The following is a 17,575-nucleotide window of genomic DNA, read 5'->3' as shown; positions in this document are numbered from 1 at the left end:
GAGCTTTCTATTCAAGGCAAACACACATTAGTGCCCTTCACATGTAGGGCTGGATGGTCAACTTACCTTCTCTGGACTTCCAGTTTACTTTGACGAAGATGAGCAACTTTTAATCTATTTGCTATCTAGGAAAGTGGCTGTGATTATTATAATTATTATTTATGGTATAGCTGTATCCTATTCCAGTTTTAAAAAATAGTTATTTCTAAAAAATTAATGATGGTACATTCATTAATGCAGTCATTACGAATTAAGGTTATAGAGTTTTTAATGACATGGGAATATGCTTATGTTATGATATACACAAAAATTGGAGATAATATCTGTATATACGTATGTATTCTCAACTATCTGAAAACAGGTATATAGACAACACCTTGGAATAAAATGTACTAGAAATGTTAACCATGATATTTAGAGTTCATAAGGGTTTAAGTGATTTTGATTTTCTACTTTAAGAAGTTTTCCACAATGAACATGTGTTAATTTTGTAACCAGGAAAAAGGGAAACTTTATTCAGCAATCAATCAATCCCTAGCCAGTCAGGACTGAGTTCATTATTTGCACTTGGCTCATGTTTATGTGCCTTTCCCCATGAATCCCCACAATGTCATTTGGTGACTGAGATTTTCACATACTGCTATTGACATTATCATCAAATGACACTTTATACACCACCTCATGCGCATGGATCAGTGAAGGATTAGAGCTGGGTTATTTAGAAAGCCAATCGCTTACTCATATGTATTCATAGTCAATATAAATGTATTTCCATGGACTATAATGATAACATTTATTACAGAGTGATAATGTAAGAAGGCATTTTACTTAGGTCAAGCATGAACCTTATCTTTCTTGGACAATCTCAAGTTCAGAAAATGTGATCTATTTTCAGTTCGTGTAGCTAATTATGGTTGGATTCTTAAAAAAAGATTTTGCAAGACTTTTAACATTACAAAAATGATAAAGCAGTATAATCTGGGTTTTTTTAGGTTGCATCCCAATGGTACACTGCAGAATAGTAACCACTATGCAGAAAAAAGACTTGTGTTCCAAAAAAATTTGAAGATTGCTTTATTAAAGTTAGCTAGCTCTCTGCTGCAGGGCTTGTGGGAGCCTTGCTGTGCTGTTATATAGGTGACTCTTCCAAGGGCAACTGAGTGTTCAGCATTTCCCCAACCATGTTTTACCAGAGCATTCTCTTTGCACTGAGTGTCTCAAGGGTCATGTTCACTGTGCAGTGAGGAGGTGCATCTCCAAGGCACCCCTTTGTTCTTTACATGGACCAAGAGTGGAGAGATGCAGAGTTCCCATCGTAATTGTGTTCTCTGGCTGAAGGAAACGTACATGTTGTTGGTAGTTTATTATCTCTTTGTTGGTGTTTAATAAGAAAGACATATTCAAGGCCACTAAAGTGACAAGTATGCTTAGAAAAGAAAACTCACCTCCTGCGGTGTCCTCACCAAATACATTTACCTGGTCATCACCCTGTTTAATAAAAAAATCAAAATATTAGATGATAAGACTAACAGGTATTGTGTTAAACTTCCTGCCAACGTAAACATACTTAATCTTCTAAACAACTCTCTGAAGGAGGTATTATGATCTGCCTTTTACAGATGAAGAGACAAGATCACACAGTAGTCAGGAACAAGCCCACATTTAAACCTGGGCTGGCTGTCCTCTGAGTTTATGCTCTTCTTAACAGGTGCAATATCCTGCCATTTTCTTGGTGCATAACCTATCAGTGGTCAGAAAAGCTGATTGCAAGAAGGCAAAACCCTCCAGGACCCGAAACTCAGATCTGTGTAGTCACAGCTCTTTCACAAACAACCCTCTAACTAAAGTTGGACTTGGCAAACCTTCCGTAAAGGGCCAGGCAGTAAATATTTTCAGCACTGTGAGCCTGTGGTCTCTGTGCAGCTATTAACCACAGGCCAAGGTTTGCCAATCCCTGAAAGTGAAAGCATGGGATAACGCAAGCTGGGATGACCAGCTTTGAATGATGTCTGCCTTTTAAATTTTCATATTATTTTTTAATCAAACAGCTGCTCCATTTTCCTTATAGAAGAACCTACGGTGATTGAAAGAAAAAAATCCAGAAAAAAATTATAAAAAGGCATTTGGTGAGAATTATCAATCCCACCTATGTCTCCATCCATCCCATTTTCCAATGTCTTCACCCCTTATGTGTGATCACTCATAGAAGTTTATTTTTTGTATCTTTCAATATTACACAAAAAACCGACTTTCAGATACCCATAGATACACTTCAATATAAACATATAATCATTTACCTCCATTTTATACACAGAAAGAAGCATACTTACATTGTATGTGTGTGTGTTTATAATGACACACTAACCTGTACTGTTCCTCCCCTGGCTTTTTCACTTATCAATATTTCCTGGAGAACTTTCCGTATCAGCACAGAATGTTCTCGGTGGGACAGTATTCTAGTGTATGGAAGGTCCCATAGCGGTTGCTATTGTTTTTTATTAGCTCTTTATCGATGTACCATTGAATTGTTTCCAATCTTGGACTATTTTTGAAAAAGTAGCATAATGAATAAATTTATATAAAAGCCATTTCATACACACATACCTGGAGCATAAATTCCCAGAGAAGGGGCTGTGCAACCGAATAGTAAATGCATTTATAATTTTGATGGGCTTTGCTAAATTGCTCTTGCTACAGAGGTTGTGCCACTTTGCAGGGGCAGCCTCTGGCCTCTAATTTGCTTTGATGCAGGCTCAGTTAAATGAGGTTGCCTGGCTGCATTACAGCTCCCTTGGAAACACTTTGAAAACAGAGCCTTGCCATCCTTTTTGTAACACCTGCCTTCAGGGCAGCTCACAGCTTGTCTTCTTAGATTTGCCTGTGTATCCAGAGCTGTTCCAGGTGAGACAAGAGTGCATAATGGAGTGGCCATTCAGGGACACACCTACATTAATTAACTCCCTCCTATAAGTAGAAAGACTTCAATTATTCCTCAGGGAGCCTCCCCCCACTTCCTTTGCTGAAATCATTGCACATTGGCTCTGGGAGTTTAGAAATCATCTAAAATCCAACCTTACCATCCACCTCTCCCATTTTACAGATGAGGAAAAGATGGTTAGAGAGGTCATTCAAGGGGCCCATGGTCATGTTATTGTGTCTTTAGTCATGCCATGGTTGGGATGAGAACCATGCCTCTTACCATGTAGCAAGGCTCCTAGAAATTTAGTCCCATCAGCTTAGCTACCGCAATGGATCTGCCACTCACCTGGCTGGTGCAACCACCTCCCAGCTACTACTACGGGCTCACAGGAACCTGGCCCCTTCCTTGAGCTGGGGTGGCTCTAGTATAAGTTGTGCCTCAGTGTTCCCCTCAAGATCAGGCTGACTCCATCTGCTGACCGGCTGGGACCACATCTTTGCCCAGCAACTACCCCTGCCCTATCCCGTGTCTTTCTCCATCTCCTAAGAGTGCTCCCTAATAACACACTTGCAAAGAATCCCCAGCTCAGGCTCTGCTTCTAGGGACCTATTTGAAGCAATTAGTATATTTGCCTAAAATGCAGGTACATAGAAAGAAGATCAATAGTCTTTGCTGGAAAAAGACTGTTCAATCAGGCTTAGTTTATTGCTTGTCAAATAGCTACTGAATATATCCAGGTAATGTTAAGAGGAAACCACTGAGTCCTATCCCTCAGTTTTTAATATCATTGTTGAATTATCAGATTTACACCCACCTTACAGGCTAAACTGTAACCGGTCTTTCCTGTACCTGGTCATCACGTTTTGGGAATTTGATCAGAGTTCATCTCAATCCATAAAACAATGTGCCTGCCATGTTTAAAATGGCCTATCAGACCTCTATTGGGCTGCTTGAGTCTGACCTGCTTTTATCCATAGCTCTTATTCACAACCTTCTATTCTGTTGACCACAGGTTTTAAATGAGCCCTATTTCTATGAATGTGTTGATAGAAGACAGGTTTCACCAGAAATGTGACATACTGCACTGACTGACAGGAAAGCCCAGGTGGATGAGATGTTTGATTGGAGGCTGTCACTTTCTAGGGATGCTCAAAATAAACCTCATGATTCCAATGTGACTCTTTTGTAAATAAAATTATTCTGGCATCTTACACACACACACACGAGTGCTAGCACGCAAAACAGCTAATGAAAGGCAAAGACTTCGGGTTTTGTTGTAAAAGATGCTCTTCAGCCCCTGGAGGCTCTTTCTTTTCAAATGCTAGGTATACTCTACATGGATGGCATTAATTTCAGAATGTCAATTATATAAGGAGCAAATTGTTATATAGGCTTATTCATAAAATATATGACAAGGTGTTTATATCCAGTTGCATTGTAGTTACAACTTCAGTGAGGTGTATTTTGAGAAAACACAACCCACCGATGCCACCCCTTCCTTGTGCCTGTGGGTGCTTCTTTGTGTTACAGCCTTTTACTATATTGCTGCTCCATCCAGTAAGCACTTTGTCACCTGTCAGTCTGAATTGTGAGGTCAGACGCTGTGAGTACAATGAAACATAGATGACTTTCCACAGTATTAAACTCGGTTTTTGGAGGCATGAAGCAGGATATCATATCTGAACAAACTGACAAAGAGAGATAGTACAAATATAGGCACAGATTTTATGTAAGTGACACTTATGACTCACAAGCATGGAGCCAAGACAGCCTGCAGTGATGTGATTAATACTGGTGAAGGTGGGACAGCTACAGCAAAACCACTGACACACACCCACACACAAACAAATTCAGGTGGTCACATCTTCTGTGCTATATCTATGATAATATGTTGGTAATTGATGGGGGAAAATCTAGAATCCTGCTGTAATGACACACTTAGAGCCTCAAGATGAGATTCACGGCTCTATGGGGAAACTAGATTTGGGCTACTGATTGGTTTTGGTCTCTATCCCTTATTCTCCAGTCAAGCCAGAGCCATGAGGAGAGCAAAAGCTATTTGCATTCAGCTTTATTTCCCCATGTGGATGTTGAGGCAAGAAACTGCTTTTTTGAGGCTGGATTCTGGTGTATTTTATAGGAAGAGCATTATTTGGTGTTTGTATGTGTTTTCCTTTAGGATCAGAACTCCAGGGTCACCATGAAGTGCAGAAGGACTGGGTGCGGTGAGCGACTACATGGCACAAGGACAATGAACGCTCATGGTACCATATTGAGACAGCGTATTTCATGAAACAGCTGCAAGGAACTGTCAAGGAGACAGTAAGACCACCCTCCACACAGGATTTATGACTTAAAACGGGCAGAGACCAGCTAGATCCAACATGGCAACTAATTTCACCTAACGGTAACCCCTAGCATCATTACACCCTCACCGCAATACATCAGCATGCTGAATGACACATCCCAACCTGCCATAGCCGGAAACAGAAAGTCCACGTAAGGACAGAAAATGACAGACCAAGATCCTCTGAGAAATATCCACCCCTTTTCCGGGAAGATCCTGAATATTCCTCCCTCTCACTGAATGCCCAACCCCCCAATTAAGTGAACCTCAATAAAGGAAGCAAATTCCACTAAAGGGGGGCTCCTCTGTGAAGTAGCACATTCTCTGTCTCAATGCTTCATAATAAACCCACTTTTACTTTAAACTCTATGCTGGCTCGCATCTGAATTCTTTCCTGCACAAAGCCAAGAACCCACAGTGGGTCGTGAACCCTCTGGTTCCTGCACTCCTGGAACACCAGCATCAATATGAATAGAAGCAAAGTGGATTCAGTGGCTAAAAGAGGCACTGAAGTTGGATCATGGTGAATTGAAAATGAAATTCTCAAGTTTTACTGGTAAGCTGTGAATGAAGTTTTGAAATTTCTTGGATCTTCAGCAGAAGACTACTGGAAAATGGAAACATAACTACATTTTATCAGCAGGAAGAAGGGAGACTTGTCCTTGAAGAATGTTTTGAGTGTTTACAGATCTTTGCTAAAGCATGTTTTCATTTAAAGCAATGGGCAATTTGAAAAAAAATGTATGGGAAGTGGTATGTAATTTAGTTACAACCAAGAATTTATTTTACAGCAAGTACCATTTCTCTTTCACTAAAGCATACACAATTAGAGGTCTGCTTGCTGTGGAAGTACTTGAATAATTGAGTAAACAGGGAGAAAAAATATAGGGGATGTTAGGTTAACCTTTTCTCAGTCTTATTAAATTGCAGGTTCTCTACATGAACTACTTTAAATAGTGGTTTACAGATCTAGTTTTCTAGGAGAAATGGTATTTTTCTTCTTTTATGTATAAATTAAATATATATATAAAAAGTATGAGAATTGAAATGTTGATGTCTCTAATGAGGAATTAAAAAAATAATTTGTATTTTCATGATTTTTTAAAGTATGTTTTTATTGATTTTAGAGAGAGAGGAAGGGAGAGGGAGAGAGATAGAAAAAAACACCCATGTGAGAGAGAAACATTGACCATACACATGTTAACTTGGGATCAAACCCAAAACCTGGGCATGTGCCCTGACTGGGAATCGAACTGGTGACCTTTGGGTGCATGGGATGACACTCAACCAACTGAGCCACACCAGCCAGGGCTCTAATAAGGAATTTTAAAGAAAAAAATCTTTCCTCAATGTTTTCCCGTAAATTCCTGTTTTCACCTCGCTGCTAGAAGAACCTGTGAGAAACACTTGGGTCTCCTCTGCATATGCCAATGTGGCACCGTCGTTAAGCAGGGCTTTTTCAGGCTGGTGGTGCAAAGCAAGGGACGAGGTTCCCATTCTGATTTCCTCTCATTTGAAGTTAGTATTAGCCATAAAGTCATATCTGACTAGTCCTACCAAGGAGAGTTATTTGGTTTTTATCTCTTTGTTTTCTGATTCCTTGTAAAATAGAGATAAAACAGCAAAGCTCAGCTTCAACCATTGGGAACTACAGAGCAGACTGGACTGTTCCTAGCAGTTTTATTGGGCTCTACGAGAATATAGACTCCTTGTGAAATACTATCAGCAAAATGGAAAATCAGGTTAATTAATAAGAGTAAAACACACTATATGTGTTCTTCAGGCAGAAAAAAATCATCCAGAGGAGACAGCCCTTATCCTAACAACTCTCTTTAAGAAGGAAGTGAGCTTGGGGGAAGGGTAGGTCTGGATGAAGTGAGCAGGTGGAGGGCTCACAGACTCTCTGACAACTCCTCCTTTATTCTTCCTTCCAAGTTCTTTGCTCATCATGGGTGTACCTCAATGCTTTCTCTGCAGTCTGAAGCACTTTTTCTCCCCATCAATAAGAAACTTACTTGTTTAAAAAAAAAATCCAAATGCTGGCATTGTCCAGAAAAATTTAATGGGTTCATTTATAATTGTTATAAAGTTGAACTGCTGAAACTTGTTCACTGAAACATTTTGACTTGTGTTAGTGCTTTATATCCCTGCATCTATATTAAAAAGTTCACATACAAATGAAAATGAAAAAACTGCCAATACTGATTTCTGTCCCCTGTTTTCTACTTGCAATCATATGCTTAGTTACCTTGTGATCCCATGGGGGGGGGGGGGAGGGAAGAGGGCGGGAATCTAATATTCAGCACTACCAGTAACAGGAAAAAGAGAATTTTTTAAAAGAATGAAATGTTTTCCTTCAGAGTGGATTCTTAAGCAAGTTCTCCACTTATGTGGTGTGCTACCTGGAAGCCTTTTGGCATAATTGTTACACGTATGGCATGGACAGCACACAGGCTGGTGTATTCAAAGAGGCCAACCAGATGGGCCTCACCTTCCTCCTGCAAAGTGCCAAGAGCTGTGCTCTGGAAGTGCAGGTCTGGTTTGAAGTCCTGAGCAACTTCTCACACCAGATGATGGAAGGGAAGTTTGCATATCAATTCAGTGGACTTGTGATAACGTCTAGCTTCACAGTGCTGCCTTACCAGGCCTGTAACCTGGGGTGTTTTCTTCACCCCTCCAGTAGAGGGCGCACTCATGCACGTGGCTTTCATAGCCAGTTGCTTCCTCAGTGCTTTACCACTGCTCAATTTGCGGGCAGTCTGCTGTGCACAAGCCATGGTATAAAGACCTCCTTACTTACCCTCCTTCTTAGCTTAGAGTTTGGTGAGTTAGATAGAGGCGGTGCTGGCATTAGAGAGAGACAATTCCTGAAGTATTTTTTAATTACCACTATCACAGATGCAATGCACAGTGTTCCACGGACCACTCCTAGATTTATAGCCTAGCCCTGATCTCTCTCTACTGCTCGCTCTTTCACTAATCTCCAATTTGAACGTCTGCATTCAATTCCCTGAGGTTCCAGAGGGTAATGCTGACTGAGGAGTGGGACAGGGTTAGTTAGTGACCATGGGTCACAGAGCAAAGGAGGAACTAAAGGTGACATCCAGGTTGGAATTGCAAATCAAAGAGGCAGGTCAAAAGAAGTGGTGTTCTTCTCACGAGAAATAATCTGTACACATGAGAAGACGGGGCTTTTAAGTTAGAGTCTGAAGTCTCAGGGAGAGAGATCGATGAGCAGTTACTATCTACAGTTGCTGGCTATAACTTTTATACAGATCATACTGCTTTAAACTCCCTGAGATAAATGAATGGATTAATTTTCTCAAAACTTGACCTGTTTTATCTGGCCTCTGGATTCCTGCCTAGCATGTCTGCCCAGCCTGGGATGCCTTCTCCTTTGCCCTGTTTGTTTATATTCTGCCTCTCCTTTTGGCCGCTGTTCAAGTCTGGGCAATGCTCGGTGTTCCCACAGAGTGTGGGCAATTTGACAGTTTTCAGGAAGGATGCTTTGTTGCTGCTGTTCTTACTTTTTCATTATAAATTATGATTGTTTTATCTTCATTATTATAAATTTAACTTTTTGTGAGTTTACTTAATGTTACCTACCCTGTGTGGTGATACTTCTATACATTGGCAATCACTGGGGACAGACTTTAAGATCTGCGGGTGTGATGGCTCACAGACGAACCTCCAGACTACTCCAGTGACAGAATTCACATCTCCAAACAGCCCAGTGTGCTGGTGCAATAAGTGTCAGTACTGGGGCAGAGTTATAATTTCCCTAAGACGCTGCAGAGGACAGCCAGCAGGTTGGTTTCTAGAGTGGCCTACCTGTGTGCCTCCTGGAATATGTTGTACTTGAAGGACAGCCTTTACATCTCCTCTGTTTTAAAATCTTAGTACAGAGTTACAGATAAAAGAGAAACATTTTACTGTCTTTTGAGAAACCTTTGGTGTCCTGGCCTGGTGGCTCTGTTGGTTGGAGTGTCGTCCAGTACACCAAAAGGTGTGGGTTTAATACCGGTCAGGGCGTGTATGGGAGGCAACTGGCCGATGTTTCTCTCTCACACTGATCTTTCTCTCTCTCTCCCTTCTTCTCTCTCTACAATCAATAATATATATATATATATCTCCATCCTTTGGTGAAGATTTAAAAAGCAAACAAACAAAAAACCATTTGGCAAAGAACATTTGGGGAAGTTTTAAAGGACACGATGAGATCATACTGGAAAAGCAGACAGTCCTCTACCCAAAAACAAACAGATGCAGGAGCCAGGGAAACCTGCCTGCTCTTTCCTACTTCTCCAAGTCTCTCATGCAGAAGGCTGCACAGAGAAAACAACTGCCAAAAGCAGAAATAAAAGCAGTTCAGAAAAGACAAGCCTATAAGAGTTAACCCTTAAAAGCTGGGACTTTCGAAATGCAGGGCTGGACTCCTGCTGCTGAGAGAAGCTGGAGGGGGCCTGCCTCCGAGGCGCTGCCTGACATGGACAGTTCTGTGGTCGTGCACTGCACCAGTAGTCTTGGCTAGGGGGCTGAGTGGGACTAAACCCACTCATCAACCTGTGGTCACCAAGGATGTGTGTGCTTAGAGGTATTTTTCCCTAATTTGCACAAAAACTCTACGTGAGCTAGAGGTGGCCTGCCTCGAGGTAAGTCTTGGGGATCAACAGCATGGTGACTCTAGTTAACCACACAGTATGCAGTATATTTGAAAGTTGCTAAGAGAGTACATCTTAAAAGCTCTCATCGCAAGAAAAGAAAGAGTAACTGTGATAGTGATGTTAACTAGACTTATCATGATCATTTCACAATATATACAAATATCAAATCATGTTGAACATCTGAAACATAACGTTATGTCAATGATATCTCAATTAGAAAAAGAAATTACCATGAGAACTAGGTGGTCCATAAATGATTATTTTATGCTGAAAACACCACTTACCACTGAACATTAGCTTCGCAAAAGCACGCATACATGGTCAGCCTTGGCCTTCCCAAAGCCTTTTCCCTGCTCTGATTCTACTCACTACCCAGCGCAGACCCTGCACACACAGATCTGCAGGGTGGGCAGAGGGATACTCAATGTGAATGTGGTCCAGAAAGCCTGTGAAGGAGGAAAAGAAGCCTTCACCTTACAAGAAAGGAAACTGACGCCCAGGGCTGTGACACAGCTGTCCAATGTCATACCTCTGGCATGTGAGAGAGCTGACACCTGAAATCGGGGGTCTGACTACAAAGACTCTGAGCTTCTCCCTATCCCTGAATGAACAAATGAGGCAGCTTGATATTATTTTCAATGCAGGAGTATGTTAGCACATATTCCAGGACAGTTGCTATTAGTTACATGTCCAAGCAAGTCCCCCTTTAAGTTAACGGGTCCCACAGCACCCACTGTATGGTCTTCAGACTTCAACGTTTTTAATTTGTGCAGTGTTTTGCACAATGGAGAATATTGCCATTTCTAACACCTGCAGGTGCTGTGGGATGCTAGGAAAGGTGCTGGACCCCTAGGAACTTGGGTTTGCTATGTGTTCTTGGTGATGTAAATGAGGCCTTCATGCAACACTCAGGGTCTGCTCTGCCAGGCACTGCTCGGGGGGGCGGGGGGGCAAACAGACATGGTCTGTGCTCACAAACTTCATGTCTAGTTGGGGGGGCTGATATTAATTACATAATCATGTAAGTGTATATTAAATGTGAATGTACAGAAAATAAAAGGTTCTAGGAAAATTAAAATAAGAGCTCTGATATGCACAGGGTTGGGGAGTGGATCTAAATGGCCAAGTGGGGAATGGGAGGGTGGGTGAAGAAAGACAAGCCTGTCCCAGGAAGAGCCCTCAGCTGATGCAAAAGCCCAAAGGAGGAGCCGTCCACAACCTAGAGAAGCTGAAGGCAGGTCTGCGAGGCTGGGCACAGAGACCAAGAGGACCTGGGAGCCCTGGTGAGGGCTCTGGTTTTATCCCAGGAGCAGTGGGAAGAAAGGCATTGAGGGCTGTAAGTTGCCAAGTGACATGATCAGTTCTGTGCTTTTGTAAATATCGCTCTAGATTCTGTGGAACCAAGATCGGAGGTGTCCTTCTGTCTAAAGTGGGGAGATGCTGGTGGCTAAAAGGAAATGAGGTGATGGAAAGTATTTAGTAAACAGTAAATTGTTCTACAAATATGTATTCTTATTAGACCTGTTTATTAGTATATCAAAACAGGAGTTATTCCCCATGTCTTCAGAAAAGTCACAGTTATTAAAGTTGTAGAAGTCTGGGGTCAAATGCAGTGCTAGAACCCATCCACAATTCTCACCTATTCTAATACAGAACATGCTCTGTTACCTTAAATAAAGACATCTATTCATGTGGGTTCTGGTGGAACTGGCTGTAAGCAAACTTGACCACAGGACATTCTGAGGTGAAATCTGAGGCTATGTGCTCCTGACCACGGAGGACAAGTCTAACATTTAGCTCAACAAGGAGTGGGGTGGAGGGGACATGCTGGTTGAAATGCAAAGCGGAGACATGCGAAGTCTTAGAAGAGCCTTGGGGAAAATAACTCCTCAAACATGACTTTCTTTTTTTTAAAGAATGTTAAGCTCAAGAGCAACTACAGTACATTTGTTTCTTCAATTTTTGTCACTTAAATGAGCAGTTGCCAGGGCAACTCAAGAACAGCATACTCATGCCTTCAATGAACTGCAGATACACATTTTTCATCTACTGCAAGTTGCAGTGAGCTTTTTAAACAACAGCAGTGAGCTGTTGTTTCCTCCTAGCCTGACATCAGTGTTCTCCACGGGACCGTGAAGTGGCAGCACTTCGTTTTCATGAATGAGAAAAATATGTCCTGAGGACCAAGGGTCTGGAAATCTCACCAGGACTCAGACCGTCAGCCAGTCAACAACACTGAAATACCACGGTGTGCAGAGTAGGAGAGCAGAGAAGCCAAGGGAAGAGGGGACTCCCCTTTTCTAGGAGCCCACCACAATGCTAGCACCCCCTTCTTGGTAAAGAGCTCCCAAAGTCCATCTTCAGAGCTTAATCCTGGAATCAGGATGAAGGTCCTGCGGATCCACTGTCTCTCCTCTCATTGATCCCTCTGCTTCTGCTCTGGCCCCAGCCCCTATCATCTGTTCTTGCCTGAAATATTAAAAATATCCTCCCTGAAACCAGTCTCTGCGCTTAGTCCATTTGCCACATGGGTGGTATCAGTATATTTCTAAAATACAGATCTGATGCTATCTTCCTGCTCCGAGGCTGACAAGGAATGTCACCAGTGCATAGCTAACAGCCTTCCGTACCCGGAGCCAGCCCATGCCTCCAGGTGCCTGCGTCATCTGCTCCCACTCGCCCTGCTGGCTGGTCCTCTATGAGCACTGCGTTTCCAGCCATCATATTCAGCTTATATTTCCCTGGAATGACCTGTCTAGCTACCTACAACTTCTCTTATTAAAAGGCCCACTTTAAGACTAAACTCAAGAGTCGCTCTCTTTCCTCCCATTGGAATTAATCTCCCTCTCCAGCGTGCTCACAGAGCATGTTCTATCTCTGTGATAGCGCATCCCACATCATACTCTGTCCTCTATTACAGTTAGTTGTGCATTTTACTCATCTTTTCATTTTCCAAGTACCGTGAACATGGAAGATGGAGGAAGGCTCCCTCCTCATTAACCCACAGCACTCATATGATTTCTCAACACAGTGGAATTGAACTCTTTGCCCAGCATTCACCCTACCCCTAAAATGTAACACTGGCCACAGGTGACTGGATCAGGAGGGCACCTAAGCCATCCTTGGACAATTAACATCCTTCTCCAGGAATTTACACTGAGAAAGATTGGGTTCTCTGTTGGCCAGGCAGTTGGTAGATACTTCTACCTCCATGTAAATGAGACTAGCAGAAGAAATAGGTCTGCAAAGAGAGCCAAAGAAGGTAATGCACAGAGGGGTGCAGACACGCAACAGAGGGAAATTCTCAATGGCCGTTTAGCACCTAGTTCTGCATTGTTCCTAATGCTCAGGTACATTCTTCCTTGGATTTGTGAGAGATCACCCCAATTTATAATAAATATATCTTTTTGTGGAAGTTAGCTTAAGCAGGTTTTGTGACTTGCAACCCAAGGAATCTTAACTAAGACACTCACCTAATAAGGGTATGTTTTTGCAGCATGCTTGTCTTTTCTGGGAGACTGAGATCTTTAAGGCAAAGAGTAAGTTTTATAACCCCAGAATCTGGCATAGTGCTTGACATTTAGTTGATGTTCACTACGTAGTTTTTAAATCGATGCACTGACATTTTCCTGACTCGAATGAGACAATGTACAAAACCATAAAGTACTAAATCAATGTGAGCCTCACTCACTATTATCAGACTAACTCTGCTGCACTCTGCCCCTCATTCACGCCTCCCAAGAAGAAGGGGGAATGTTTGGGAGACTTGTCAATTGTTCAGAAGTCAGCTACGTAGGGAGGAGGGGTGCTAGTTATTGGCTCCCCCTCAAAATTAGGAGGAAAGAAAAAGGTCCTCCCTTCAAATTTTCTTATAACTTCTTTGAAATGCTTCATGCATTCACACCCAACTAATCCAGGTTTATAATAATCCCATCAGGATCTGGATTCTTTGCCTGCCACTATAAAAAGGATCTGGTGCTAAATTGCTAATACGGCAGCAGGGACACAATTAAACTAGTCAAGAGAAGAAACTTTAAGATAACTTTAAGCACTTATTGCAGAGGTTGTACTTCGCACAGAATTGATACAAATTACTTTTCTCCATTAAAGCAGGATTCAGGTTATCAATAATCTTAGCCTATCTCCAGAATATCTTCAGCAAAGGCAGTTTTATTATTTTAAGGCACGGGGAATAATGCCAAAAATGGAACATAAGGAGATTAATGGGGATGTTCTGGGAAGTGGCTATAAGTATTTAAGAAAGCCTGTGTGTTTGGAAATGATAATTCTTGGATGTTTTTGTTTTTCTTAAATATGTCTTTATTGATTTCAGAGAGAGGAAGGGAGAGGGAGAGAGAGAGATAGAAACATCAATGATGAGTCATTGATTGCCTGCCTCCTGCACGCCCCCGACTGGGGATCGAGCATGTGCATGTTCCCTGACCGGGAATCAAACTGCAATCTCCTGGATCACAAGTCTATGTTCAACAGCTGAGCCATGCCGGATGCACACTTGGATGTTTTGAGTATTATTGTTTCTAGAGAAAGGCAGATGGTGTGGAAGCACCAGCACACACCCTGACCCAAAGAAACTTGATAACTGTTTGTGAAATAAAGGACTGATTGTGGACTTAACTTGTTTCCAAGAAGAGCATGGGAGGGATTCTGCTGCATGTGCTCAGGGCTTAACCTGCCTGGCCACATGGATGACTGACACTTTGGAGGACTACCTTATTGATCCATGGACTGCAGATACTGTAGCAATTAAGATACGCTCTGCATCCAGTATCATGTGGCACTAAATTGATCTCAGTTTGACAGTTCTTATTTCAAATAATTTAGAACAGCTTTATCTAAAAACTTTCCTCTTTAGAACCCTTTTGTCTCATCTCAATAATCTTTGCTTTATTATTGAAATATATCTGATTAGAAAGAAGTGGAAATATTACAATATTACCCTTTATATCCTCTGGCTCAGTAATCCCAGTATTAGGAATCTCTCTTAGGGTAATAACAAGAGATTTGAGCAAAGCTCATATGCAGTGATATACCAAAGCAGTATTTCAGTTGACACTTGATCAGCGTGGGGGTTAGGGTGCATAGTTATCCATGCACAACTCTGACTCCCCAAAACTAACTACAAATAGCCTACTATTGACCAGAGCCTCACCGACAACAAAGGTGATTAATACATTTTGTATGTTATATGTATTATATACTGTATTCTTACAACAAAGTAAGCTAGAGAAAGGAAAATGTTATTTTAAAAAATCATAAGAGCCCTGGCTGGTGTGGCTCAGCTGGTTGAGCATCGGCCCGTAGACCAGGAGGTTGCCAGTTGGGTTCCCGGTCAAGGGCACATGCCCAGGTTGAGGGCTCAATCCCTGGTAGGGGCTTGCAGGAGGCAGCCTCTCACATTCAATGTTTCTCTTTTTTCTCCTTCTCCCTTCCTCTCTCTCTAAAAATCAATAAAACTATTAAAAAATAATAAGGAAGAGATAATATACAGTATTTATTGAAAAAATCCATGTGTAAGTGTACATGTGCAGTTCAAGCCTGTGCTGTTCAAGGGTCAACCGTATTTATATCAGTGAAAGAGAAAAAGAAGAAGTGCCCCGGCGCGGGGGAATGGTGGAAACAAACACAGCGTGCCTGCCGTTAAAACGTGTCCACAAAGTTATTCAATGGCACGGGAAACTCTATATTATTAACTGAAAAACTTTGATTATAACTTTATTAAATATCAATCAAGGAAATACTCCAAAATGTTAACTTTAATTTTCTTCTTTATACCTATTACAATTTTCCAAATTTCCCATAGCATGTAGTTTTGCTTTATACAAAGAAGGAAATAACAAGAAAATGAAGACATATTATGTATGGAAGAGACGAAATCACGGGCTTTCTGACAACCTTAGACAACGGCGTATATGGCTTGCTCATTTTATAAGCCTGTGAAGAGATTAACTCCTATGATTGAAAATACCAGGGCAAAAATACGAGCCGTTTTTTCTTTATTAGGGAGGGGGTGGGTGAGGCGAGGTTTTCTGGGGGTCATTATTATAGATTTGGGCAGCAGCATGGCTTACTGGAAAGAGGAATTTAGGCCATTATTAGTTGTGTGACCTTGGGGATAATGATACTTTCCTCCCACAGTTGTGAGGATTAAACCACATCCTGACCGCTCTTGGCACAGGGTGGGGGCTTAATAAAAGCTGTCGACTCTGCATTTTCTTCAAGGTTATGAATATACAGTAAAAAACAGCAAGTTTTAGGTTGTGTTCTCTGCTGTTTTCCCCCCAGACAAGATTAATTAGAAAGCAAAGTGGCCTGAAAAGGAATGCTGTTCCACTTACTGCTCAGAACCCAGTGTGTTCTCCATGAGTCATCCTGCTTCTAAATTCAAGACAAGGGGACAAAGGGCCCCAGACCTACTGCGAGCGGCTTGCCTCGAAAGCCCATCCCTGCTCCTGACCTCACGGGAAGTTCTAGCAAAATGACCAAAGACGTAAACGGGCTCCGACTGCCTTTGATCGGTCTTCACGCCAATGCCCTGTCTTCCTTTGGGTCCTGGCACCGACTGTGGTTTCCTGGTTTTCCAAACCCCCCGCCCCCCAGAGGGCCGTCCTGGTGTGGAGCCGTGGTGTGGGTGTGAAACTTCGTCTCAGTGACCTCAGACTGCCTTGTGTCGAAGCTTTGGCACGTTATTTAAATTCTCTGGGCTCAGTTCTACATCTGTGAAACGCAAAACCTCATAAGCTGTGGCGATGCTTGATGCATGTAACGTGTTTTGAATAGTGCCGGGAACATAGAAAGCGCTTGAGAAATTTTAGTTATTATCATCGCTCTTCCTCCAGGTTCTTGCTCTAAAACTATCTCAGAAATGCAAGGCCAGGAGGCAGCTTCCCCAGAAGGATGCAGACATCAGAAGGATGCAGGCATCAGAAGCGCAGGTTCTGGTGCTGGCCACAGCGTAGCGGGGTCGTATCATGCTGGCTGGGTGACCTGGAGCAAGTTGCTTAGTATCTCTAAGTCTCAACTGCAACCTGGGGCTATGGGGAGGGTTGTTAAGATGACTGAATAATGCTTGGCACTGTGCCTCATTTCCGGTGGGAACTTAATACGTTTCAGCTATTATTATTGTTCTAAGGGTATCGTGTATATTATCTTATTTATTCCTCACAAAACCCCCATTTTTGTGAGTGAGGAAACTTTGGCAAAGAAAAATTCAAGGCCACACAATCAGTAATTGGCAGAACCAGAGTTCGAATCCAGGCAGTCTGACCCCCAGCCCATGGTTTTAACCACCGTAGTCCCCTGCGCACCAGCACCTCTGCTTGCTGATAACGAATTCATTCTTACTGCAGGGTCAACGGCCGACACTGAACACGTTTCTACTCCTCTTAAAAAGCTACCCTTAATGAAAACACACACACGCACTCCTATGAATTTTGATATTTGATAGTACACTGGTCTGAATTTAAGCCTGAAAAGAATTATACAATTTAATTACTGGTCTGAATTTAAGCCTGAAAAGGACTGTACAATTAGCAATGTCTAAGACGATGAAAATGCTGTTCAGCTGCAGTTAGTTCAGTTTGGTTCAATGATATAAGTTAATGATAAAAAAATTGAGAGAGAACT

General features: G+C 42.1%; 1 protein-coding gene across 1 annotated transcript in view; it reads right to left on the bottom strand.

Moving 5' to 3' along the window:
- The window catches only part of AK5 (adenylate kinase 5), a 165,046-nt gene that overhangs the window by 45,718 nt on the left and 101,753 nt on the right, over window positions 1–17,575 (bottom strand). The window contains exon 9 of the mRNA XM_016216814.2: window positions 1,446–1,488. Within this exon, the coding sequence (XP_016072300.2) occupies window positions 1,446–1,488 (43 nt within the window). The remainder of the gene's footprint in view (window positions 1–1,445; window positions 1,489–17,575) is intronic.

The sequence above is a fragment of the Miniopterus natalensis genome, chromosome 9, assembly GCF_054644295.1.
Source record: "Miniopterus natalensis isolate mMinNat1 chromosome 9, mMinNat1.hap1, whole genome shotgun sequence".
NCBI lineage: Eukaryota > Metazoa > Chordata > Mammalia > Chiroptera > Miniopteridae > Miniopterus > Miniopterus natalensis.
The sequence above is the reverse complement of the archived record's forward strand: the minus strand, read 5'-3'. Positions and strand labels throughout refer to the sequence as shown.